The sequence below is a fragment of the Clarias gariepinus genome, chromosome 11 (genome assembly GCF_024256425.1).
Source record: "Clarias gariepinus isolate MV-2021 ecotype Netherlands chromosome 11, CGAR_prim_01v2, whole genome shotgun sequence".
NCBI lineage: Eukaryota > Metazoa > Chordata > Actinopteri > Siluriformes > Clariidae > Clarias > Clarias gariepinus.
Window position 1 is genome coordinate 14839873 of NC_071110.1, and position 26566 is coordinate 14866438.

General features: G+C 36.0%; 3 protein-coding genes across 5 annotated transcripts; 2 read left to right on the forward strand and 1 right to left on the reverse strand.

Annotated features, from left to right (window-relative positions):
* Window positions 1-1645: 1645 nt before the first annotated feature.
* lipt2 (lipoyl(octanoyl) transferase 2) lies at window positions 1646-9188 on the reverse strand. Of its 3 annotated transcripts, none has more exons than XM_053506927.1 (3): window positions 9024-9188; window positions 2282-2744; window positions 1646-2199 (listed from the first exon to the last, which is right to left on the reverse strand). In XM_053506927.1, the coding sequence occupies exons 2-3, from the start codon at window positions 2724-2726 to the stop codon at window positions 1949-1951; spliced, it is 696 nt and encodes a 231-aa protein (XP_053362902.1). In that variant the 5' UTR covers window positions 2727-2744; window positions 9024-9188; the 3' UTR covers window positions 1646-1948. The 3 variants fall into 3 exon arrangements, with proteins under 3 accessions (XP_053362902.1, XP_053362903.1, XP_053362904.1); XM_053506928.1 differs by lacking the exon at window positions 9024-9188 and adding an exon at window positions 8598-8960; XM_053506929.1 differs by lacking the exon at window positions 9024-9188 and adding an exon at window positions 4177-4238.
* Window positions 9189-11723: 2535 nt separating this feature from the next.
* On the forward strand, window positions 11724-20242 carry rnf169 (ring finger protein 169). Its single transcript, XM_053506648.1, has 6 exons — window positions 11724-12132; window positions 16552-16625; window positions 16773-16856; window positions 17228-17337; window positions 17438-17534; window positions 18723-20242. The coding sequence occupies exons 1-6, from the start codon at window positions 11751-11753 to the stop codon at window positions 19908-19910; spliced, it is 1935 nt and encodes a 644-aa protein (XP_053362623.1). The 5' UTR covers window positions 11724-11750; the 3' UTR covers window positions 19911-20242.
* Window positions 20243-21659: 1417 nt separating this feature from the next.
* spcs2 (signal peptidase complex subunit 2) lies at window positions 21660-23583 on the forward strand. The gene is made up of 5 exons (XM_053506856.1): window positions 21660-21805; window positions 22535-22618; window positions 22709-22868; window positions 23065-23200; window positions 23284-23583. Exons 1-5 carry the CDS (start codon window positions 21713-21715, stop codon window positions 23468-23470), a joined length of 660 nt encoding a protein of 219 aa, XP_053362831.1. The 5' UTR covers window positions 21660-21712; the 3' UTR covers window positions 23471-23583.
* The last annotated feature ends 2983 nt before the right edge of the window (window positions 23584-26566 follow it).

Here is a 26566-nt window from a genome sequence, read left to right on the forward strand (position 1 = left end):
GGGTCAACTGAGGTGCAGAGTCACAACTCACAGAACCAATGTCTTCTTATTAGACAAGAAGTTGTAAACGTTTAAACCAAAATAAAAATAAAACCTATGAACCTGAGGATGAAGTACTGTACCATATTGCCATCACTGGGGCAGACAGGTAAAAAACTAATTTGTACCAATAACAGATAAACTCTGTGGTCAAAAGGTTGTTAACAAAAAATTGAAAACACTTTTTTTTTTTTTTTTTTTACTGAATTTCTGATTGTATGATGTAGTATTAAAAATTGTTTTATTGGAAGTAAGAAGCCCAAACCTGTTCGAGCATAACAATGCCCCTGTACACAAGTTCATGAAGACATGGTTTGCCAAAGAAAGTGTGGATTTCACACAGCTCTGACCTCAACCCCAGTAAACATCTCTGGGAAGAATTTGAATGCTGACTGCATTCATAGCTTTCTCACCTGACACCAGTGCCCAACGTCACTAATGCTCTCATGCCTGAATGGGTAAAACTAAACAGACACAGCCCAAAATCTAGTGGATAGCCTTCCCAGTAGTAAAGGATGGGGATTATCTGAAATAAGATGTTCAAAAAGCACATATGAGTGTGATAGCCAGATATCCACAAACTAGTGGTCTGTGGGAGCATTTTATCCAGTGTCTCTTTTAACTTCATAAGTACTTCTGATTTCTGTTCCCCAATCAGTTTTTGGCTGGAATTGTTAAGAGCAAAATCCTATATGGTACACTTGGGGGTGAAAAAAACATTAGAAATCCATGTTTTACATTCGATGCTCTTTAAATTTTTAAAGAAACCAAAATTTCTGTTTTGGTTCATAAATTACTTGAGGAACTTTAATAGCTGCTTTTAGACCACCATCAAGTGGTCATAGTCTGTAAATGCTCAAAATATCTTTATGTTTGTATGCAAGTGCATATAATACTTTTAGGCACATTTAAAACATTCTTCACATAAATACTACCATTTGTACTGTATTTGAGTCTAAACTTGAAACTTATATATACAGAATTTTATACTATGTATACTGTTTTGGGAAGCAGTCTCTGGTTTGGCTGTTTTCTCTAATGTCGCACAGCCTTGAAAAATGATAGAACGTGTAATGAAGCTCAGTCCTTGGGTTTGTGCTGGGCATTCTGCTCCACAGTAGCAACCATAATAAAACCAGACTAATACGTCATGACTGGTAGAGAGGTGTCATTTCAATAAGACTAACAGAAAATGAATCATGTTTACACAAGTAGTGCCATGACTAAAGAGCTACAACAGCTATAATTAAACATTAATTATGAAGTATGTACAAGTCTATGCTACAAAAACGCTTTTACACCTTATAACACACTCTCAACTGTTAATATTTAACATATTAATAAATGGAATATGCAATATAAATTAAACTATCATAAGGCAGTTAGTATTCAGGTTAGTATGCTTAAAGGGCAACTTTGGATGTTTTAAAATTATTGGTACTTTTTTAACACACTTTAAGACACAATATTTTTTATATTTTCGCTTATTTTAAGTTGTACTACAACACTGGTAGTAATAATAATAATAATAATAATAATAATAATAACAACAATAATAATAACTACTTATGAAAATAATCTTAGGAACAACCCAAATGGCAAACAATGATCATTACAATTTAATTAAAAAATAAAATATCAGAATTGTGCATTGATCCATTTCAAAATAAACACATTCATGGTTTATTGCTGCGCAGTGTTCCTGGGAAATAGTCTGAATCCACTCCAAACTTGACCAGTATAAAGTGCTTACTGATCAATGATTTTTGTAATGTCTACACAATGTGTTCCAGGCTAGGTTTTCTTAAATACATTGCTACTCTGACCAAGCAGCTGAACTGAAGACAAAGAAAAAAAACAAATGTTAATGTAACATCATTTATTAGGGCTACCCATGGGGAAATGTTCCTTAATAAAATGGCATTAAGTGACTTTTTAGGAACTCTGTTTTACTCAGCGTGCAGTCGAACTGTTCACTAAAAGCCTGTAGCAACACTGGAGCAGCCTCTTCAATTGTGACATCCCGCCCGAGCTCTATGCTGAGTGAGGTGACCCCTTTTCCCACAATACCACAGGGAACAATGTGGTCAAACCAGCTCATGTCAGTGTTGCAGTTCAGTCCCAAACCATGAGAAGTGATGTATCTACCACAGTGGATGCCTGAAAATATATTAGCAGGTTATTAGCAGGTTCTTTTACTGCACCTGAACTTTAGTCTGTGCATAACAAAAAACATAATTACCAATTGCACATATTTTGTTGTTTCCGACCCAGACACCAGTGTCTGGAGAAGTGGAGGCTTTAATTCCAAACTTGCCGCACATCTTAATCACTGTCTTTTCTAGTTCACACACATACCACCTTACACTCTTCTTAAAGCAGCCCAGGTTAAGAATAGGATAGCACACCAGCTGACCTGGCCCATGAAATGTTATAAGACCTCCACGGTTTGTCCGAAAGAATTCTGCACCCAGATCTTTTAGTCTGCGCTCCTCTTCAACAGGGTACAGTGCTCTACGGATGCCAGTGGTGTAAACAGGTTCATGCTCACACAAGATTACTGTGTTTGGAGTTTGGTTTGAAGAATCAAAATGTTGTCTGATATATTGCTGCTGTTTCTGAAGGGCACTGCAGTAAGCAACTCTCCCCAAGTTAACAATGTTGACTGAGGTTTTTCCAGGTGACATCCTGATGCGCTGTCTAACCTGATGAGATATAATTAAAAGTACATATAGTATCAGTAAAAGGTTTGGACACACCTACTCATTGAAGGGTCTCCCCCCAACCCTGCTTTTTTTTTTTTTTTTACTCTTTTAAACACTGTAGGACAATGTGAAGGCATCAAAACTAGGATATAACACATGGAATTATGTAGTAAGCAAAAAACTGTAAACAAAACAAAATGCCGTACATTTAACATTCATCAAAGTATCCATTTTTGTAATACAGAAAATAGTAAAAAAAAAAAAAAAACCTTAAAGGAGAAAGCGTCTAAACTTTTTATTATGGTAAATGAATGAATGAATGAATAAATGAATGAATGAATGAGTGTGTGTGTGTGTATCTATCTATCTATCTATCTATCTATCTATATCTATGCTGTACCAATTTTGTTATATATGTTGATCATGTCTGCATAATTATTTACATAATCATTCAGTATTTTTTAATATATCAAGCTCAGTAAAGCCTAACAACTATTTTACTTATAGTACTGTGCAAACGTCTTGGGCACATACAAAAATATGTCATAAGCAAAAGAAGCTTTTGAAAACATTTTTTAAATAAAAGAAACTTTTTATCAAAGAGCAATGAAGAGAAATAAAATAAACAGTCAATATATGGAGTGAAAACCTATTGCTTAAAATCTGTAGTTTGAGACACAGATTTGTGCAGTTTTATAAGAAAACAGCTGTTAGGTTTTTACTGAGCATTCTGGAGAATATGAGCTCTTCTGGTAACTTTGTCACACTCGCTCCTTTCTATTTTAATGCAAACCCCAAAATACTGGTCTGTCTTGTACAATATTTTTTCTTTACAGCCATGCATATATTCTCATGCAAAATTATGTAATGTTATTTATTTATAAATTTTTAAGTTATATATGGAAATACTGAATGATTTTGTCCATAATTATGCAGACATGATAAACATATAACAAAATTGTTACAGCATATAATATGGTGCCTAAGACTTTTGCACAGTACTGTGTGTATATCAATGGAACCTTGAATTACGAGCATAATTTATTCGGGAAGTGTGTGTATTTCAAAACACTCGTAAACCAAATTTTATTTTCCCATAAGAAATAATGGAAACTCAAATTATTCGTTCTACCGCCTAAAAAAATAAATACATAATAAACAGTTAATACAAAATATAAAGTAAAAATAAAACAAATAAACATGCACTTTAACTTTAAAAAAGTAAAAATAAATCCCGACAGATAAGTGTTTCCGTTTATGCGCACAGGCGCTGTGTGTGTGTGTGTAATGTGCGTGCACACACACACATTAACGGAGAGACTGTTTTAGCAAAAAATTTGCAAGGAACATCGCTTATCACACTCGCGTGAGTGCATACTAACGGAACGCTGTAAAGTAAAGAAAATAATAAAAAAATGAACCTGCACTTTACCTTTGGAAAGAATCGCGACAAAGCAGAGTTTCTGTGTAAGGCAAAGACTGTGCGTCTGTATGTGTGTGGGAAGCTGAGAGGAGGAGGAGTTGGGAGGAGGGCTGTAAAGGCGAGAGTGCATGTGTGTGTTGGTGTGAGTGAAGGAGCACAGTGTCAAATTACGCGCGCACTCACATAACAGGTTGATACAGAGAGGAAGAGAAAAAAATGGATCTTTACTCTCTAATGAGACTTGCATTTGCTTTATGCACGCACACGTGTTATAAAAAACAATATACACGCGCTGTACACACATGCTTACAAACACAAAATAAAATATGTTTCACACACACACGTAGTCACAGTGTTATAGTAAACAGTACACACGTACACGGATGTTGATTATACCAGTGAGAAACAAGCACTAAGACCCAGCAGGGGAGATGATTACCCACAATTCCACAGCGCAAAATTCTGCAGAGAAACCATTGGCTTAGTTGTGATCATGTGACACTCGGCATCAAAACAAGAAGCGGATGTGTGATACATGATACTCCGTACTCGTAAACCAAGACAATGTTCGTTTTTCAAGTCAAGATTTATTAAAAATCTTTGCTCGTCACACACACACACACACACACACACACACAAAGAAAACAAAGATGTGTGATTTTTACACATCTTAAATGATTCAAATTATCAAACTAATTTAATATCACCCAAAGATAACCTGAGAATAACCTATACTCCAGCGAACCTCAGTGAAAACCATTAACTAGTGGAGGCCTACCAAAATCACTTCAAGGGCACAACAACAAATCATCCTGAAACTCATAAAAGAACCCAGAACAACATCTAAAGAATTGCAAACCTCACTTGCCTCAGTTGAAGTCAGTGTTTACAATTTAATATAATAATAAGAAAGAGACTAAGCAAAAATTGCATCCATGGGAGAGTTCTACGGCGAAATCCACTGCTGGCCAAAAAGAACACAAAGACTCGTCTCAAATTTGTCAAGAAAAAAATTGATTTTCCAAAATTCTTTGAGATAATCAAGTTTCACACAAACATTCTGTTGACTGTTGAGACAAAAGGTTTTGGAGTGGCCTGGTCAAAGTCCTGACTTAAATCAAATTAAAATACTGTGGCATGACCGTAAACAGGTTATACCCTCCAATGTGATTAAGACATTCCTGCAAATAAGAGTGGGCCATAATTCCTCTATAGCAAGGTTAAATATTTATTGCTATTAATCGCAAGCACCAAGAGTGGCACATCCAGTTATTAGGTTTAGGGGTCAATTACTTTTTTACATAGGGTTAGGCAAGTTTGGACAGCTTTTTCCCTTAAAAAATTAAAACTTTATTTAAAACTACATTTTGCATTTACTCTGGTTACCTTTGAGTAATAGTAAACATTGTTTGATGATCTCAATCATTTAATTAACAAATATGCAAAAGAATAAAAATTCAGTCTGGGGGCAAATACTTTAGTCAGCTCTGACATTTACTCTGTGTCTACTGACTACAGTAAACTATATAGTGTGCAATCAGATGTACAAACCTGTCCTTATCTTACTGTCATTATTACTACACTGCGTTCCAAATTATTATGCAAATGATATCCTTCTCTGATTTTCATAATTAGTAAATGCAAATGACAGTCAGTATAATTTTCTAGTCATCAACTATTACGGTATAATTAGAATTTTATTGAACAAACCTCCTAATGATAATATTTATTTTAAAAATAAAAAACTAAAAATGCACTGTTCCAAATTATTATGCACAAGAGAGTTAAAACATTTTATAGGTTGTAAAGAACTGAAAATGGGCTTTTGTTGAATTTACAGCATTAGGAGGTCAGATTTACTGAAATCAAAAGCTATTTCAATCAAAAACATCCTAACAAGGCATGTTACATCTTAACATGGGACCCCTTCTTTGATATCACCCTCACAATTCTTGCGTCCATTGAACTTGTAAATTTTTGGACAGTTTCTGAATAGCCTCCCAGAGCTGCTGTTTTGATGCGAACCGCCTCCCACCCTCATAGATCTTTTGAGGTCAGTGGAGGATGGTGGCCACACCATGAGTTTCTCATCTTTTATGCCCATAGCAGCCAATGACACAGAGGTATTCTTTGCAGCATGAGATGGTGCATTGTCAGGCATGAAGATGATTTTGTTACGGAAGGCATGGTTCTTCTTTTCAGACCATGGAAGAAAGTGGTCAGTCAATATACTTCGCAGAGGTCATTTTTACACCTTCAGGGACCCTACAGGGGCATACCAGCTCTCTCCCAATAATTCTGGCCCAAAACATGACTCCGCCACCTTCTTGTTGGCATCCCAGCCTTTTTGGGACATGGTGGCCATCCACCAACCATCCACTACTCCATTCATCTGGGGTCCGTTCTTTGTACGTCTCTATCAGTTAGCTGGATTTGATTGTTGTGGATTTGTCCTGATCTTGGATTTTTTCGTTCTTCGATGCACTTCTAGCATTTGTTGTCATAGCAACATATCCGTGAGCTTGAACCTGCTCGGGAGCAGGTTTATTTCATGTAAACAGGATTTAGGCTGCGCTCCTGGTGGGTTATGAATGGTTGAGATGGCGAGGTCACATCTAATTGGTTAAAGAGCACGACTGACTCACGTAAAAAAAGAAAAGTATATGCCCCCTGCCATGGACTCCACCCATCCCCCCCCGCACACACACACACACACACACACACACACACACACACATAATCGCTATCAAATATTATATAGGAACATAAATTCACAGGTTTATTATTATTAAATATGATATTACTATTATAATAAACCCTAGGCACGAGACAGCTGTCAAGACCATTAATACAAATTCTTGTATAATGTTTATTTTGTGACACATTTATTTTTCAGGGGTTTGTCATAAAAATATGCAAATAAATATTTATATATATTAAAAATAAATATTTTATAATGATAAATTGGACGAAGCTAATTTTATTATAAAATAAACAATATAAAAGTATACATGTTGTATTTGAAAAAATATTAATATTTCTATTTTTCATATACAACATTTATTTTGCTTGTTTTATTTTATTGTCTCATGTAATTTGTAAACCATTAACCTATAAATTTATGTTCTAATATAATATTTGATAACGATTATGTAGGGGGGGCAATCCATGGCAGGGGGGCATTTCAGCGCATAACACGTGTTACAAAAAAAAAGTTGAGCCGCTCTTTTTCCATTTCGTCAACCAATCAAAGGGCTTGTGATCAGTGTTTCTACTCTCGATGCATATCGCCTTTTAAACCAACGCACGAAGGCGCAATAATCCTAGACAACTCAATCCAGATATACTAATCATCAACAACAGGTGTGCTCGAAGAACCGACTTAGACAGATCGTAATTAGCACGATGATCTCATATTAGATGTGTTAATTCATCTCGAATGTGTCAAGCGACGTACAAAGAACGGACCCCTGGACCTTTCAGGGTTGCACGACACTCATCAGTAAACAAGACTGTTTAAAAATTAGTCTTCATGTATGCCTGGGCCCACTGCAACCGTTTCTGCTTGTGAGCATTGGTTAGGGGTGGCCGAATAGTAGGTTTCTGCCCAACTGCAAGCCTCTAAAGTATCCTACACCTTGAGGTTTGCGGGACTTCAGACGCACCAGCAGCTTCAAATACCTGTTTGCTGCTTTGTAATGGCATTTCAGCAGCTGCTCTCTTAATCCGATGAAATTGTCTGCACAAACCTGTCTGTGTGCTGAATAAGCCACAAATGTCTTCACAGTACGATGATCACGCTTAAGTTTTTCATGAAATATCTAATGTTTTTATACCTTGTCCAAGGCATTGCAATATTTGACGCTTTTCGACAGCAGAGAGATCCTTTTTCTTTTCCATATTGCTTAAAACCTGTGGCTTGCTTAATAATGTGGAACAACCTTCTTCAGTACTTTCCCTTTAATTGGGCTCATCTGGCAAACTAATTATCACACGTGTCTGATATTCATTTCAGTTATCCAAAGAGCCCTGAGACACAATACCATCCATGAGTTTAATTTAAAAACTAAACATTTAATGTTTATGACACTTACATTCCAATTTGCATAATAATTTGGAACGCGGTGTACTTGATGTCTGGAAATTTACTTGTGATTAATAAATTATCTATCTATCTATCTATCTATCTAATGTTCTTAATGTGAGCCTATGCATCTGATCAATAATGTGGCAGATGGCATAATTTGGTTTCATTTGACTCACTCATCATCTATATTGCTTTATCCTGTATAAATATAATTTGGGAAGCTGATCTCTTTGGACTGTGGGAGGAAACCCCCCAAGCACAAGGAGTACATGCAAACTCCATGCTCACAAACACCGAGGGGGAACAAACCAAGAACCTGGAGGTGCAAGGAGAGAGTGCTTACCCCTAAGCCACCGTGCTGCCATGCTCAACATAATCGTGCGTCAAATCCATATACAACATAATTTACACAGCCTTCAATACGACACGTAGTGCTAACTCAATGGAAGCATACTGATATTTTTACAAAATCGTTTCCTTAGATTTTAGCATTTTATTTTGGTGTGTGTACTTGAAAAAAAGTTTAGAAAATATTCCATTATTTTCTGTATTTGTTGCTTCTCCCCTCCCCTACCCCCTCAAAACACACACACATACACACAGAGAGATTCGCCACTATCGAATGTGCGGAGATGAAACAGAGATTTGCTGTTGCAGCGTTCAGCGTTGAACCCTAAAACATTACTTATACTAATTAATACAATAGTTAAAACTCAGGTATATACGTTTAGTAATATATAAGCTATTTAGACATAATATAACTACTTACTAAGTACTAAATTTGCGTGTGTAGAATCAGCAATAAAATGTGTCCGGTATTAGTACGTATTCCTTCTTCTTTTTGTATCTTTTGTCCTGGTAATTTTGAGAGACTTGTGATACACTGCCATCTAAGGTCTGGAGAACAAAGCTGCGTTCCGTTCCACAGAGTACTTCAAAGAACACTTCAACCACTCTGAAACACCCAGCAACGTCACCAGGGGTAGACGTCACTTCCTCTGTGCGTTACCCGGATAAATTTGGGAAATTTCACATTATAGAAATTAAATATTCTTTTTTGTCTTTCTATATTTATTAAAACACTTACCATTATAACACGTTTACGATTGAAATGTGTATAACTCGTGAATTAATTATTTAATTTACATGGCATACCTAGAAATTATTATTGTGAAGTTTTTGTACATATAACTAACATAGGTACAGTAATAGAAGGATTTATTTATTAAATTAAAGGTAATACTGTTGCGTCATAGAAATTTGGTGGAATTTTTTTCCTGTGCACCCTACACCGTTGATGATTTCACTCCCTGCGATTTGGAATAGCACTTGACATGGCTGACCATCCTGTGCAGTATACTCCGCAGGGTACTTTAGGCCGTTTGGAACGCACTTCCTGTGCAGGGAACGTCCCGTTTTCTTCTTCATCTTTTTATTCATCGTTTCTTGATGGCAATGCACCAGCTTAAGGTGCATTGCCGCCACCTACTTCGTGTGGTGTAAAAAACGTAAATTTAATGCTATGTATATGCCATGAATCGCTTATACGACCGTCCTCGAGCTAAAAAAGGAATAAGGTAAGAAGAGGCAAAATATACTAGAAGAAGAAAGCAAAATCTAAATATATACAAGTACAATAAAATAAAATATTAATTGAAGTATAAAAATATAAAATGTTTAATGTAAAACGTATAAAGTGTATCAATTATATGGAAAGGCTTGTCACAGAAAAAGCACTACATCCTATCAATTAAACCAGTCTCTTTACTTTTATAACACATGTAAAACAGACTCTAACCCTATTTGCATTCTTTCCAAATTGAGTGAGAGTGAAGATTACCCAGTGTGTTATACACCAAACACCCATAACATTACAATACAAAACATTATGCCCAATATTGTGTTTTTTTTTTTTTTTACCTGGTTCTACATGAGTGGCCTAACTCTGGCCACTCTCTCCACTCAAGACTTAGGCCATATATAGTAGTTTCAAGTTTCAATGTGATTCATATATGACTCATATAAAAAATAATCTTTTTTTTTTTTTTTTACTTCAGTTTCAGAATTTCATAACTAGTCTATCCCACACAACATATTTATGCACCATCACATGAACTTAATTTAATTTGTATGTGCCCTGATTTTGTTTATGAACATCAATACTCAATTTGGAGAACATAAATTTGTTCATAATCTTTTTTTGAAAAAGAAAAGGTATATAATAATTTAAAGAACTTACAGGATTCTAACAGAGCTACTGTAAGCAAAGACAACATCATGGAATAGAAATGATCCATGCAAGAATGATACTCTTGAGTTTTTGGATCATGTTGGCCATTGTTAGTAAATGATCATCAATATTCGCTTATTTTTTAGTAGCCAATCCTTGTTCACACAACATGCATATGCCATGTGTAATGATGTTTAAATAAATATGATAAAAGATTCTTATAACCTGTATTGTGTATTTTACATTTCAAGTGAAGGAAATGCAATTGTGGCGTTTCCCTGGAGCTGTACAAACTAAAGTGGTGTGTGTCGTCCAATGTGCCTGCCTACAGAACTACCCATTAGACCTTTTGGTTGCTTAAAAGGATTTTAATAAGTCTACAGTGCTTTTGTGACTTATTTATTATTAACTATCTAATCAACAGTGGTGTATTTTCGATTCTCACTTACTCTTAAATCAATTAAACTGCTCCTTGATTTTTTATTTCAGCTGTTGTGTCACACCTCATTATTCTCCGAGAGATCATCACATCACTTGTGAGAGTACATCTGTAGCAAGTTATATCATTCAACAATTCTAAATCTTTTACAAAATTAAACCATGTCTTAATACTTAAATTGATTGTTGTCATTAATTATTTGAATCAACCCAAAAACCAAATATAATACCCTGTACCTATACATATACAAATTGAAATTGTTATAAAATTGTGGGAAATAAAGGCTTCTTTTTCTTTTTTTAAAAAATAATTAAATGTTTTTATTATAAAAAAAAATAATTATTGCACTTGCACCTTCCATCTCCAGGGTCCGGGTTCGATTCCTGTCATTATCAACATCATCCTGTAAGGTTTTAAAAAATTCTAAATTATATGCATATTTGCAATGCATTTTTAATTCATTACCTACAAAACCTGTTAAATAGTAGCAAGCTATTGATAAAAGAATAATAAAAAAAAAGCCAGATGTTTGTTCGTCTGTTGTTTTAGTGATGTTTAAACCACGTCCGACTTGGACCCCTAGGACCCACGTTTATACACATTTTAAAGAAAGGACTTTCACCTAGAAATCAATGAAAGTGAAATATTTACTTTAAAATCCATCCTACATCTGGGTTTTGTAAATGATGCAATAAACATAGCTCGAGCGTTAGCAGTTGGAAGCCTGCATATTTAAAAAGGAGAAAGCGATGAGTTTACAGTCCCCTGATGTAAAAAAAATGGGCGGGGTTTGTTTTCAAACGATACAAGTGAAAAAGCAGCTGAAAATGGCGGCGGCGAGGTGCGCCGGGTCTGCTAGTGGACTCGGGCAGCAGACGAATACGAGGCCCGGGTCCGTTTCTAATCACCGTCATGTGCGATGTCTTACTCTGGAGGAAGCTCGGTGCCCGGTTTGCTTGGAGATACTGCTGGAGCCTGTGACTATGCCATGCAGACACTCGGTGTGCCTCCACTGCTTTAAGCGGACGGTTGAGTGTAGCGGGCTGTGCTGCCCGTCCTGCCGGCTGCGCGTGTCCAGCTGGGCCCGGAATAAACTGTCCCGAGAGAAAAGCCTCGTCAACACCGAGCTCTGGGACATGGTGCGCCAAAGTTACCCAGAAAAATGCGGTCGCAGATTAGAGCAGAGGGACCGAGTGAAGGCTTCGGAAGGTGATGTAAACAAGCTGTTTTAAGTGATGCACGCAGACATGTTTTGAATTTGACTAACTGTTTATTAGTCAACGAAATTATACAGCGAACTGTACATTGTTCAGTCAAATTATAAGCAAGTAGATTAGAATAAGATACGGGATGATAGGGCACGGAATCGATTCTTAAACGAATCTGAACAAAAGAATCGGTTAATCAATTCCATTCAGAACAGAGAGTCGACTCGGAAGCTTTCGAGTACGTGTTTTTTTTTTTTTATTGGTCAGATATGATAATTAACTTGACATATTAGTTGTACCATTAATAATATTATTATATATTATTGCAATTTTAGCAGGATAAAATGTTATGTATATTGTGTGCTTTTGTTGAATTTCTAAATCGATTTTTCGGTAGGAGTCGACTCCAAAAGTCAGAACATTTATTTATATCATTGGTGCGAAAACGAGTCATCCCGTGCAACTTGGCTAAAGAGACCGCTTTGTTAATATTCTTAACACATTTTAGCTTTAACTACAGCACTGTGCCAGATGACCTGTGGTAGTTCATCTGTTGTATTCCTCTAGCTTTCAGACACCTCCAGACAGGAAAAATGTCCCTAATTTTACACGCTTACTTTCACAGAGCCGTTAAATACAACATCACAAGAATCTGTCACTTCAGCAGAAACCCAAGCACAGGGCTGGTTGCAGAATAAGAGTGATATTTCACTGTTGAGATCAGACATGCATTTTCCTCCTGAACTGCATCAAAGTTAAGAGACGTAATTTTGATTGTCCACTTTATAGCCTCTTTTCGTCTAAAATGGTGCACTAGGAAAAAATGCTATTACATGCATAACACCGGAGATGTTAAGCGTGTACAAAAAAAAAATACTCGCGTTTAAAAAAAAAAAAAAAAAAAAAGTTTAAATGTATAAATAGTGTAAACCTTCTGTGAGTAAAAGACTGAAAAAAAAAATAGTCAAATAGTGGTTAGTCGCCTTGCACCTCCAAAGTCCGGGTTTGATTCATGGCCAGGTTCGATTCCTGTTTTTGTGTGCATGGAGTTTGCATGTTCTCCCCATGCTTGGTTGGTTTTCTCCAGTGCTCCAGTTTCTTCCCACAGTCCAAAAACCTGCAGATTAAGCTAATTGGCATTCTCAAATTGCCTGTAGCGTGTTAAGTGTGTGTGTGTGTGTGATGTGTGGTGGATTGGCACCTCCTGCCCTAAGTCTCCTGGGATAGGATCCAGGCCCACTGCGACCCTAAATACGGAATAAAGCGGTATAGATGATAAGTGCGTGAGCATTTAGTCAAATAGTCAAAATACTTAATTATTTTATTACTGTATTTTTCCCCAGTGTTATTAAATTTAGGGCTGTAGCTATCCAATATTTTAATAATCGATTATTCCACACACAAAAAATTAACCGATTATTTGTGTAATCAGATAAAATGTACTTTTGCTTAATTAAACATCATATTATATATGTTATGATATAACATTATATCTCACCTATGCGGTTTGACTCGCTGTAAGATGCGGTGTTGGGCATCGTTAGCTACCGCGACTGCCCACTGACGTTACACTGACATTCTGCGAAGTTCTGCAAGGTCCGCCAAAAAATTAAACATGTTTTTAAGGCGGCTTAAACGTGTTTAATTTTTTTGCAAGAAAAGATGGAAACGTAATCGCAGCACCAAAACTCGCAGTGAATCATAATGAACCGTACTTCCGGCCACTGCGCGAAACCGCGTAGGTGAGATAGGGGCATTAATGTTTACTGAGATGAATTAAGTGCATTACAGTGCCATATATTCTTATTTTAAAGCCTTTCCTCAGATGCAAAACCAAAAAAACTAAGGTATTTCAAGTGACTTTAAGGATCAAAAAATAAATAATTATACAAAAACACAAAGGTGTGCAACTAAACTTTCTGCTTTCTTATTCTCTTGGCTCGCTGATAATTTTATCGCTCCATTCTATTCTGTAGACCACAACAGAATGCACAGATCAATACACTGCTAACTGTTTGCGTCTCCTTCCGCTTTGTGGGTGACGTAAGCGCTTCTTCTTCGTTGGTGTTTACTGGCGGCTTGCATCCGGAAGCGCACTTTGTCAAAAGCGCGCTTTTAACAAATTGCGCAAAACATAATGCAAGCTTTTAAAAATAATTAAACGAAGCTTTGAGGCAGATTTTGCCTCGATATTTTTTTGTAATCGAATTACTCGAGTTACTCAAGGAATCGTTTCAGCCCTAATTAAATAAAAAAAAAAAAATTCTTATAACATTTTTGTAATAATTCAATTTGTTTGTTGACTGGATTAAAAAAAATTAATGCCTGTCAGTTTAAAGCAGTTTAATTAACCTGCCTGTCAGTTTAAAACGCTCTTCCTCTTCTATAGTATTTAGACTAGTTAGCGTGCTAACTTATATTCCTGAGGCTTGGCTTTGGAGAAAAAATTTTAAGGGAGGAACTTAATTTAAATTTAAAAACATTTTAATTTAATTTTTGTGACCATCACTGTATAGGTTTTGTTACTCTGTTAAATATTTGTCCATACATTGCTACCTCTTGGTTTTCTACAGCCATTCAGTACTAGCATATGTGAGCTATAATGTAAAAAAGAAAAATCTAGCTTGAGTAAAAGATGAATGACAAGGTGGTATGTAAGCCTTTAAAGAACAAGACCAGCTGTCCACATATTGGCATGTTAAAATTTTTACCACAGCTATTCATTCTTTGCAGGAAATATATTATTTTGGTATTAGGTTGCTGCTTACCTTGAAAAAGTGAAAGAAGGTTGCTTTTTTTTGTCGCCTGTGACAAATGTAGGAAAGCTGTGGTCAGATCGCACGGTCAGCCAGTATACGACAGAGAGCTAAGCGCCTCGTTTAAGCAGTGTTCCAACAGTGGCAGCTTGGCAGTGTTTTTGAACTTAGTTTAGTAACCTAGAACCTTTGAAAAGTGTGTGGCATGGCAGGTGAGAAATCTCCTACAAAACCACCAGTGCCTGGGGACCAAAGTAACTCGGTTGTGTAATGAATCTACAGGGTGTACCAAATGTTCCCATACACATTTCCCACTTTTGTGTAGAAATGTAGATTACTTAACAAATTCATCATTTGATTGCATTCTTTCATAAAAACGTGCATGGAATCATACATGGAACATCCACTACTCAATGTTACTCATGTGGTCATAATGTCATGGCTGATTGGTTTGTTTATGTATACCTATACTGTACAAGCATAGATTTACAGTACATATACTTCCTGAAAATAGGGTTGGGCATCATTTGGGTTTTTTGATATAAATCAATACTTTTAAAACAGTACCAATGCCTAAACAGGTACGTAAAAAATACCTACAAATACTGGATTTTTATTGAAAAGATATTTCAAATAGTCAATATATTAAAAATATATATTTAAGGATACATAAATATGCATAAATACAAAAACAACAAATTTATCCCAAATACAATAATTTAACACCAATAACATAAGTATTGGGTATTCTTGGTATGCTACAAACCAGTTTAAAATTTCGGCAATTCTTTTGCAGAAATATAACCATATATGGCAAAATACGAGAACTCTCATGGCTTTACTAGAGTCAGTCTGACTTTGGCCTGGGACGCACACACTCCCAACTGATGTCCGCAAGCTGTTAAACATGGTGTATCCCTCAAATATTTCATTAGGTTTGATGTGTTTCCCCCCCACACAATTGTTGAAAGACATTTGTTGCGTGTCACAGTGTAAAATACAGCCAAACTTTAGAACGTTTAGCTTTGTGCCTTATAAGGTTAGTATAGTTAATTACTGCAATTACATGCTCATCAGATGGGTTAATTTCCCAAGTTTTTAAGCTGGAAATGAGAAAACAAGATCGACACTGGCTCCTTTGTACTATAAAAATTTGTTGGATTTGTATTATACGGGTTTTCGGACACACATTTACAGGCATTTTCTCAGTCGGGCATATATTTTTCATGTGCAGTGAGGGTAACTATGCATTTTATGTCTGTTTCAGTGAACCAGAGCACAAATATTTCAACCGATCTTGCAGGCATTTAATTGGCACCAAAATCTGCGTTCTGATTTGGCTCTAGTGCTTATCGGTTATATACAGTAGGTACCAGTGCCATACTGGCACCTTCCTAAATGTTTACATTGTAACTACTTTTGTAAATAAACATTTCTAAAAAAAAATTGCCAAATTATTGACAACTCTAACACATCCACACATAACCAAACCACAGCCTTAAATCATATCCTGTTCCCTTGGGGTGTAAATATGACGTTGCATGTTCTCCATAATCATATGAAAACATCAACAAATCCATTGGACAAAAAAGTTATAATTGACTTGGTTTGGCTATATTGTTACAGGTCAGCTATAATGTCCTTTGTTGTCTTGCCTTTCACAGATGGTTTCTGTTCACCTGTCCAAATACGTAAGCCTGGAGAGATGCGGAATGATTATGATAAACAAAAAAATAAGGTTAGTTTTACAAATTGTAAAAAAGTTCGGAATCGGCCACTACATTACAAATAGTAGTCAAAGCTGAAGATGACTGAACGAAATATTACTGTGCATGGCTTATTTTACATGATTGCCCACTTTAGAGGTGTCTCTTTGTGGTTCCAGATGAAAATGGATGAAGAAACTGAAGAGAGAATGAAAAAGTGCCTCAAGAAAGGGGAATGTGGACTACAGCATTCTCAGGATACTGTATGCTTATTTTTTGTTTGTTTATTAAGTGGCTCAGCAATAATTGTTGGTGCCTTTCAGCAGGTTTTGTGTCCACTAGGTGGATTGGTTACTGTGAATTTTCCCAGGTGTGTCTGTGCCCTGTATTCAATTGTGTCCTTCTTAAGGTATATTTCTGCTTTGCTGCCAAGGCTCCTTAAACAGGCTTCAGATCCATTAAGGTCCAGACTGGGATGCAGCAGATGCTAGAGATAATTGAAAAAATAAAAAAATATCCTCATATGTTGAAAAGTAAAAAAAAAAACTCGAACAGCAGTAAAAATGTTTGGCTGATTTATTTGACAAGCCCTAGTTAAAAGAAAAATGTTCATGACAATTATCGTATTTTTCAGCCTTTAGGAGTGTTGTCAGACTCTGAGAATGAAGAACCTATGAGAATGAGAACCAGGCACGCATCAGCATTTGTGCGCAGATCAAGGTTTTCTCCAGCTTTTTGCAGAAGGTGTTGACACAATTCATAAATAAGGATTTACTTTATCACACTTTCTTGTATAGGGTGTACAAATAATTTTTCATGTTCCTGCATTTTTCTGTTCATGCAGTCTATACACCATCAATGTACAAAGGAGCCAAAGCTGTACTGACTCTGAGGAGGGAAGAAGAAAAGTTGCTCAACCACATCTTTCTTTACCAGAAAAAGTACATGAGAATTTAACACCTGCATAATTTGTTTATATTGTTGTCACTGAAGACACAGCAATTGCAGTTTTATTGGCCTAAGTGTAACCTGCCCGCACTGATTTTAAAGATCAAAATTCTATAAATGTTGGCATACAAAAATTTTTTTGTAACTTTAATAAAAAATATTATATTTACAATATAATTAGGGCCTGTCCACACGGAGACGCGTTACGCTGTATACGTATAAATTTTTTTATTGTATTGGCGTTTCGTCCACACGGATCCGGCGTTTTAGGAGACTAAAACCGCTATTTTTTTTAAACCGGGTCCCAAAGTGGAAAAATCTAAAAACGACACCCTTGCGTCTTCGTGTGTACGGCCAATCCGTATATTTTGTGAAACAATGATGTCATCACATCACGTGTCGGCTGCGTCACACGTAACAGCAACAACAATAATGGCGGACTACGTGATTGTGTTTGTGTTGCTACAAAGCCTACTAGCTTTATTACAGCAAAATCTATTTCTTCTATGCAACTGTTATGAGCAACAAGCGATAATGGACAACACCATCTTGGTTCGTATACAGCGCGAAGGTTATGCGCATGCTCAAAGTCTTCTTTTCCGTGTATAGTGTATCTCTATGGCAGAATTACAGCGCCCCATACTGGTCTGGCATATATACTACACCGTTTTCAGTGGGTTCGTGTGTACGCAGATATTTCTTGAGATGACGCTGTGTTCACGGAAAAAAAATTATCGGATAGGGAACGCACCGGCTTCGTGTGGACGGAGTCTTAGACAAAAGCTTTTTGAAATGCTCTACATGCACCATTAGGGGCATAAAGCACAGACACACATCTTGTGCAAGTGCTTCCGCCCTGAGAGTTTTTAACCTAAAATCTCTAGAGGAGAGGACAAATTCAATCCTATTGTGCCTCTTGGGAAGGCATGCTTGATCAGCAAAGAATTAGTTATATCCCAGGCTGATCAGCTGATCACCGTAAGTGACTGGTCAAGCTGGAAACCAGATGATTTCACTCAGGGGCCAATCAGTGCATCTTTAGTTGTCATACTAGATATATATCGAAGCTCATTATGGATATAGAATACAGAATTGTTTCCCTTTTTTGTAGAGGAATTTTTATAAAGTCAAATTTTTTCTGTTGTTATTATAATAATTATTTATTTTCCCCCTCACTATAGGTCAGTGTCTGTCATAGTTTCAATGCTGGGATACTCCTATCCTCTGAAAACAGCCGTTCCTTCTCAGCACCTGTACTTCCCCTTGACAAGAGGCATTTCTGGCATTCCATCTTGACCTCCCCTCCTTCATCTTTAGTGCCTCACACTAAACCTGAGCGATCTGTCAGCCCAGAGAGCAATGACAGCATCTCAGAAGAGCTGAACCACTTCAAGCCCATAGTTTGCTCACCCTGCACGCCACCAAAGAGACTTCCAGATGGTCGGTTAATGGAACCCACCATAGTAAAGTCCACACCCAGGAACCTGACCCATGGCCTGCAGAAAAGCACTAGTTATGAAGCCAGTCCTAGCATCCTGCAAAAGTGGAAGCAGGTTGAGCTAGACCGGCAGCGTGTCAAGTTCATGTCCAAGGGGACCATCACTAGTCCAGTGGCAGATGATTACAGCATCACACAGTGCTCTGAAGAAGACCAAGAGAACAAGTCTTGCAACTGTGGACCCATGGAAAAAGGCTTGCAGGGCCCACATTGCTCTTGTTCTATAAATACAAACTATTCTAAAAAGCAGAGGGGAAAGTCTTTGCTCTACAACAAGCGACAGCTGATTTTTGACCAGTGTAGCCGAGATGATGGTTCACAGTCTACAACTGCATATCCTACTTTTGAAAATATGGATACTTATAACCAGTGTGGTGCTTGTGAACCACATTCTTCACCTTTAGGAAAAGCTGAAAACTTGAAATCACCCATAATGGACAAACGTATAGGAGTAAGTCATAATCAGGGTATAGAGGACCTTCAGGACTTAAAGAATGAGCCTAATTTCAGAAGTTGTGTACTTAACAGACCTACCTCACGAAAGGGCAGAAAGAGGAGGCAGAAAACCAAACATTTGGAAGAGAGTAAAAGGATAAAAATATTCAAAATAGAAAGCTGTGATAGCTGTGACCCACAATGTAGAAAAAATGAATATGTTGAACGGCTCCATCAGGAAAGAATGGACAGAGAACTGGCAATAAAGCTACAAAGACAGTTTGACAAAGAAGGCCAAAAAGTAGAAAGGCACAGGATGAGTTCTGATAAATATCCTCTGCGGTCCTGGATTTGTGTAGATGGTAGAGCAGCACGTAATCCACGCAGGTCAGGAAGGATTTCTAGAAAAATAAAACACTTTAATTTGAAATCTTAAATCATATTCATATCAAGGGACAAAAGCAAACCAGTCTCACCTTGTTTGTTTAGATGAAGAATGTTGATATCTTTAGGAATGGTCTTTGTGAACGGGACTATGCTTATGCCTGTCAATTTTCCTTTTGTACTATTTATCTCAGAGAATTGAACCAAATAATAGCTCTCTTCTTAAAATACTTTGCCCTTACTATTTTTCACTTTAATTCATCAGTACCTGATCAATGACCAGAAAAATCTTGTATGAATTTTTTTTCTTTGGAGCATTAACCTCAAATTCAGAAACAAAATGGATTGCTGTTATGCTATGCATTATTGTTATAAATGTAATAATGGTGTTTAAAAAAAAAAAAAAAAATATATATATATATATATATATATATATATATATATATACAACTAATATTAGGCATTTTCTTTTTAACCTTAATAGGCAACTGGCCCCATATTTTCATTGCCCAGTTTAAATGATTAAAAGCCTACTGCCTTGTACAGTGCTTGTCCCAAACTAGATTAATAGGAGATAAAAGCACTATAAAAGCTTAACATTACCCAACCTGTTACATTTGCTCTTAAAATGTGTTTTTATCTTGCTTTGAACGATATTTTCTGATTTATTTTTAAGTTAATTTATATTAAGCTCCCCCATGTGCATTAGATTCGCTGCATTTTTTTCATGCCTTTTCTTCATCTGTCAGAATTTAACATGAATACCTTTACGGTGTTGCAAAAGTTTTGACTAGCTTGACCTTTAATGGAAAAATGTATATTGCACTATATGCTTGATTAAGCATACACATATTGCATTTAGTCACTGTAGATTTCTTTGAAATGGTTATTTTAAACAGAATTGCTGTGACATTATATTCATATGCCATTTTTTTCACCATTATTCATACTTCTCCCTTATGTTTATTTTTTGAAACACATTCTACATATTCTGTTCAGTACTGTATGTGCTCCTAAAACTATTTTACAGTGCTTGAGTTGTAACTGTATATTAATATGGCTGTATGCACAGAGAGCAATGGATGAACCTTTTCATTTAATTTAATCTTAATGACTGTCAAAAGCATTGGATGCTTTTTCGGTGCGTGTTTGAACTGCATTTGAAAAATGTTGCTTATTATAAAAATGTGTGAATGATGGGACCAAATACAAGCATTTCTTTTTTTTTTGGACAAGATTGGTTATTTTATGCAATTTTCAAGCCACATGATTAAGTGCTCATTGGTTTATTTTAACATTGTTATTATGTATTTCAATGTTAATAATTAGCAGTCCAGTTCAGATAAATCTTTTGTTAAAATTTCTAATGCATAAAATAGCAAATTAATCATTATTGTCTACACAATTTTTTTTGTGTGTGTTTCCACAAGGATGGAAACAATGTTATTGGAGTAAACAAATTATAAATACCAAATAAAACACTATTTTCTTGCTTGTTTGTGTGGGTTTCCTTTGAGTCCTTTGGATTGGTGACTATAACTTATGGATATAAGTTATAGCACTGAAGTATCAATAATAAGTGAACTGAATAAACAAGTGATTAGCACAGAACCCCACTAACACAACAGCCGTGACGGATTTTTCCAGCTGTATTCTAAATGATGTGTTTAATACACTGAGGTGGAAAACTGTAAATATGGGTGGACTTCGTAAAATGTTAAATAAGCCATAAACGCACGTAGAAAAGCTTGAAGAAGCTTTTGAAAACAAACAACATTCACAAAACACATTTCCAGGAAGTTGCAGCAGGCAGCTCGAGCCCTCTGTGCTTTGGTGTGGCTGCGTGCGTGGCGTATGAGCTCAGCCAATCAGAGTGAGCCAGGTCACACGGATGACCAGGAAGAGAAGATGGCTGCAAGGAATGGAAAGAATGGTCTGCTACAAAAAGTAAGAGTTGTTTATTACATTTCTCCGAAGGAGTGTAAAAACTGTTTACAACCTGGTTTTAAATTTTCATTACATCTTAGACATATATTTTTCTTTTCTACGCAACCTTTATTTATATTACTCTTATTATAAGAGCAAAGAGATGTGCACTAGCCATAAGCATGCTAACAGCTAGCAGCTCAAAACGGAAATCTGAAAGACAAGCATATTCGTTTTAAAAAGAAACGATTTTTATTTCAGCACATATTAGTAAAACGAACCTATAAAGTGTACAAGCATGCTTGGTACCGCAGTACGTATTAAACCACCTTTGAAGTTTGTAATAAGGGTTGATCTTGTAAATACATGCCATAAGGTGCGCCAAGCGAACAAGGAGCACGTCTCTCTAAAACGAAATAACGGTTTAACTGTTTATCCGCGCGAGCCATATTGCTAAAAACAACAACGCCAGGTTAAAACGGCTGCCTGTAATCTGTAATTATCTCACAGTCGAACTTGCTTTATAATCAGTTTGATCGCATTTTAGATAAACAATTTGCCATGTGCATATGATACTTCATTGATGCACGAGATTGCATCTGGTCTACAAAGGATTGTATTTGTTTTATAGACGTGGAGAACTAGTGTGTACAAATATATAATTGGGATACATGTTAAATTTTAAGATGGATGTAAAATCTGATGGAAAAGGAGAGAGATGTATATTTAATTAAATATCTATATTTTTAGTGGAAGATTGATGAAAAACCTGTCAAAATTGACAAATGGGATGGTGCAGCTGTGAAGAATTCTCTTGACGATGCAGCTAAAAAGGCAGGTGAAACTGATATTTTTGTGGTTATGATTTGTTTAGGTCATTTTTCACTTACGCTTGTCTTACTGCCATTTCTTTCTTGATCCTAGGTACTCATTGAGAAGTACGGCTATTTTGAGAACTTCAACCTTGTGGATGGTCGTCTTTTCATTTGCACAATTTCCTGCCTTTTTGCCATTGTAGCCTTAATTTGGGACTACCTACATCCATTTCCAGATTCCAAACCGGTCCTAGCATGCTGTGTTGTTTCATATCCTTTATTGCTAAAACAGATCAATTTACAGTGTATGTTTGTTTCTTTTCTTTTTTTTTAAAATACAACTTCTCAAATGTTTTTAGATTGTCCATCAATTGCTTTTTCACATGTTCCCTAAATTTTTAAAAATTCTATTATTATAACATCTAGATTCAGTACTTTCACTGTTGTTTCCTTAATGACCTTATACATATTTTATAATGATGGGCATCCTAACCTTGTATACCTCCTACAAAGAGAAAAACATTTTTCTTATGGCCGTGCAAAAAGACCCAACTGGCATGGACCCGGATCACCTCTGGCAGCTTTCATCAAGTCTTAAAAGGTTCCCCCTCCCCCATTTCCTCTCCCCAAATTTGTGATTTTTGTTCGAAAATATGTATTAACTGATGGTATTTTCTTTTATAGGTTTGATGATAAGTACACCCTGAAAGCATCCTTTACAGATGGAAAAACCAAGCAGACTAGGTCGACTGAGTTCACAAAGTCAGTTGGTGTATTTTTTGATGGAAATGGAACATTGGTGATGGACCAGTATGAAAAGTGTGTGTCAAAGCTTCATGACACATTGGCGATGGAAAAGAAAACTAAGTAAATTTCCAATTGAAACTCTGTACAAGTGCTAACTCTTTAACTGGGAAAGAGTGTGATTAAATTGTCAATTTGTTAGACTTCAGTCAATAAATTTGTATAAAGGTTGTCATGGTATACCTATTTTCAACTGGCATCACTTTTCTTGTACATTAAGTTTCAGTTAAACATTCTGTGTCAAAGTAAAGTTAAAGTTTTAAACTGATTACTTTTGGCAAAGGCCTGATTCTCACCATGGTGAACATGAGTGTTTAAAAAACAGTTATGAACCTGTCATTAACAGCATATATTAAGACTGTTTTATCAAGTGCTGATTTCCCAGAATTGCATTACAGTAAAAAGACTGATGTTTTTTCCCCTTTCTCCTACCATATGGGTTCAAGACATTAAAGGTGGCCATCAGTTTTTTTTTTCCCCTTGACTTTTTTCCCCCTTGAACATTTAAGAGATTGTTTAGTCAGGCAGCTGGTGTTAGAATTGAAATTTACCCCTTTTATTGCTTTAAAGATTAAATTGTAATGAACTATTCAAGTTCATTTCATACAAAAAGTATATGTAGTCTACACGGGGGACACGTCTTCTCACTAATGTAAAAAAAAAAACATTCAAGTACCATATCAAAACATATCTACCTTGTTATATGTATGAAGCAAAACAAGCTATGTAAGGGAGCCCTGCTGACTACACAGATCCATGTTTCAGTCTCTTTCCCCCCAAGCAAAGCAGATTAATTATAAAACGGTTAAAGTATTTATTTATTTTGTAATGGTTATAACCATACACATGGATACAGTTTTATTTTAGTGGTAAAGTTACAGAATAGCTGCAGCCTTTTTAATTAATTCACTGCATTAGCTATTATTGTGCCGATGTCTGTCAAAAAAAAAAAAGAATACAATTTAAATAAAGCTTTTGTCATTTTTTACAAATTTATTGTGCTTTTGTTCTAACACTTCACATTTGTAAGTGCAATTCCTTTGGGAAAATTTGAAACCTCAACTGCACTACAAAAAGAAAGATGTTTTGGTTTGATAGATTTTGTTGGATATTTCAGCACTTACAAATCAGTTATGGACTTGAAGCAAATAATATTACTAGGATGACAAAAATAACTTTAGCTTCTCTTTGTGAGTTGTTGGTAGGTATTTTTAGAGAATTATGTTTTTTTTTTTTTTTTTTTTTTGCATACAGAGAGTGCCAGTCTATCACAGGGCACTCAAGCACATTCACTCGCACTGCAGGGAATTTGGAAATTCTATTTAGCCTACCATGCATGTAATTGGACTGTGGGCGGAAACCTACCAAGCACGGGGAGAACATGCAAACTTCATCTGCATGCAAAATCCTTAAAGGTGCGGGGCCACAGTGCTAACCACTAGACCATCATGCCACCTACAACTGGAAACTGCTCCTAAAAATTGTTAATAAACGTACCACTTTACAAACACTGGGTAGGAAAACAAAAAGGTAAAAGTCATTATGAACCAAGATGAAAAATGAAACAAAGAACGGATAGGACAGAAAGATGATGTTGGTGTGATAGGCAGAGTATATGAAAACCTCAAGACCAAATTTAATTTCATTTTATTACATCACAGTGCCAGTCAGCTTTACCAGCCTATTATGTGTTGTGAAATACATGACAAAAGCTTCTTTGACTGATCTAATCCAATTACAAGCACATAAAAATATTTGCTCTATAAAAAAACACTTACAGTATTTTACTACCATTTGCAGTCTGCTAATTTTTCTTATGTAAATAACCATTTATATAACTAATTGTTACCGTATGTATTAAGCAGAGAAAACAACAATCAAAATGAAGTAAATGCTGTTTAAATCCAGAATGTATTTGGTTAGAATCTCAACGCACAGCATCTGGAAATGAGCAGAGATAAGTGCAGTTTTCATTGGTCGAGAACATGATTGATAATATGGTTAATGCACTGGTTAGTAAGCATCAATTTCTTACTACATAAAAATAAAGCTACTATGATAATAATACCTGTATCTGTGAGGGCAGCCATGGTAACCAACCATGTATTCTTGGGCATAGCAGTGCTTTCTGCACAGCCCGCGATAGCCACATGTCCAGCTATGAACATCTGTATTATTAGCTAAAAAAAAAAGATAACCATCACAAAGGCAATTCAAGGAATGTCTTCAACCTATTCCAAACACAAAGTTCTTATATCACAACATCTATGATCATCATTTGATCCCTTTCTGCAATACTGTACCTTTGCTAGTTGTCAGCAGCAATATAGTAAAAATGATTAATCCCAATATTTTCATGCTGTTAAGCCACAATTTACAATCTCAAGCATGACAGAAGACCATGGCAGGCACCATTTATACATTATTACATCCATAGATGGGAGGGGTTGGAGACAGAGGCTTAGTAACAACCTCTCTTTTACCTTTTTTCAGAAACACTAAATAGAACTTTAAGAAGCTGCAGAGAAAACATCAAAGGCATTTCCAAAAAAGAGCAGAGATATTTATAATGTATGTATAGCTAAAACTAGCTTTGATGCATCTTCTAATAGTTGTAAACGTTGTTAATAGTCACTGCATATTTTTTATTTCTTAATGCTTCTGTTGAAATATTATATACCGTTTCTAAACATATCTCATCCATAATAATCTGAAGAAGTTTTTCATAGTTTTCTTTGTCTCTGTGTTAGTACATTTTAAACTGGTAAACCTGTATAAACATGCAGTATTGCTGCTGTGGTGGACGAGACACTTTGTCAGCACAAAATGTTAGATTCCACAGCAACAGCAAAAGGGGCACATGCAGTCCCTTGTGACCAGACACCCCTACACTGTAAACATGTTTGGATAACATAATAGTTGTAAAATGGAAAAGGTAGTCGTGGATTTTCAAATTTAACTGGAGGGTGAAATCACCTCTTGTTGTAAACATTTAAAGTTAAATTCAACCAAACATAGTAAAACCATTAGGTAGGTACAGTAGATACGAACAACTTTATTGTCATTGTGTGGTACAGATACTCCACAACAAAATACAGTTTAGCATCTCCCAGAAGTGCAAATAGAAGTATATATAGATATACACATATCTGTGCAAATATAG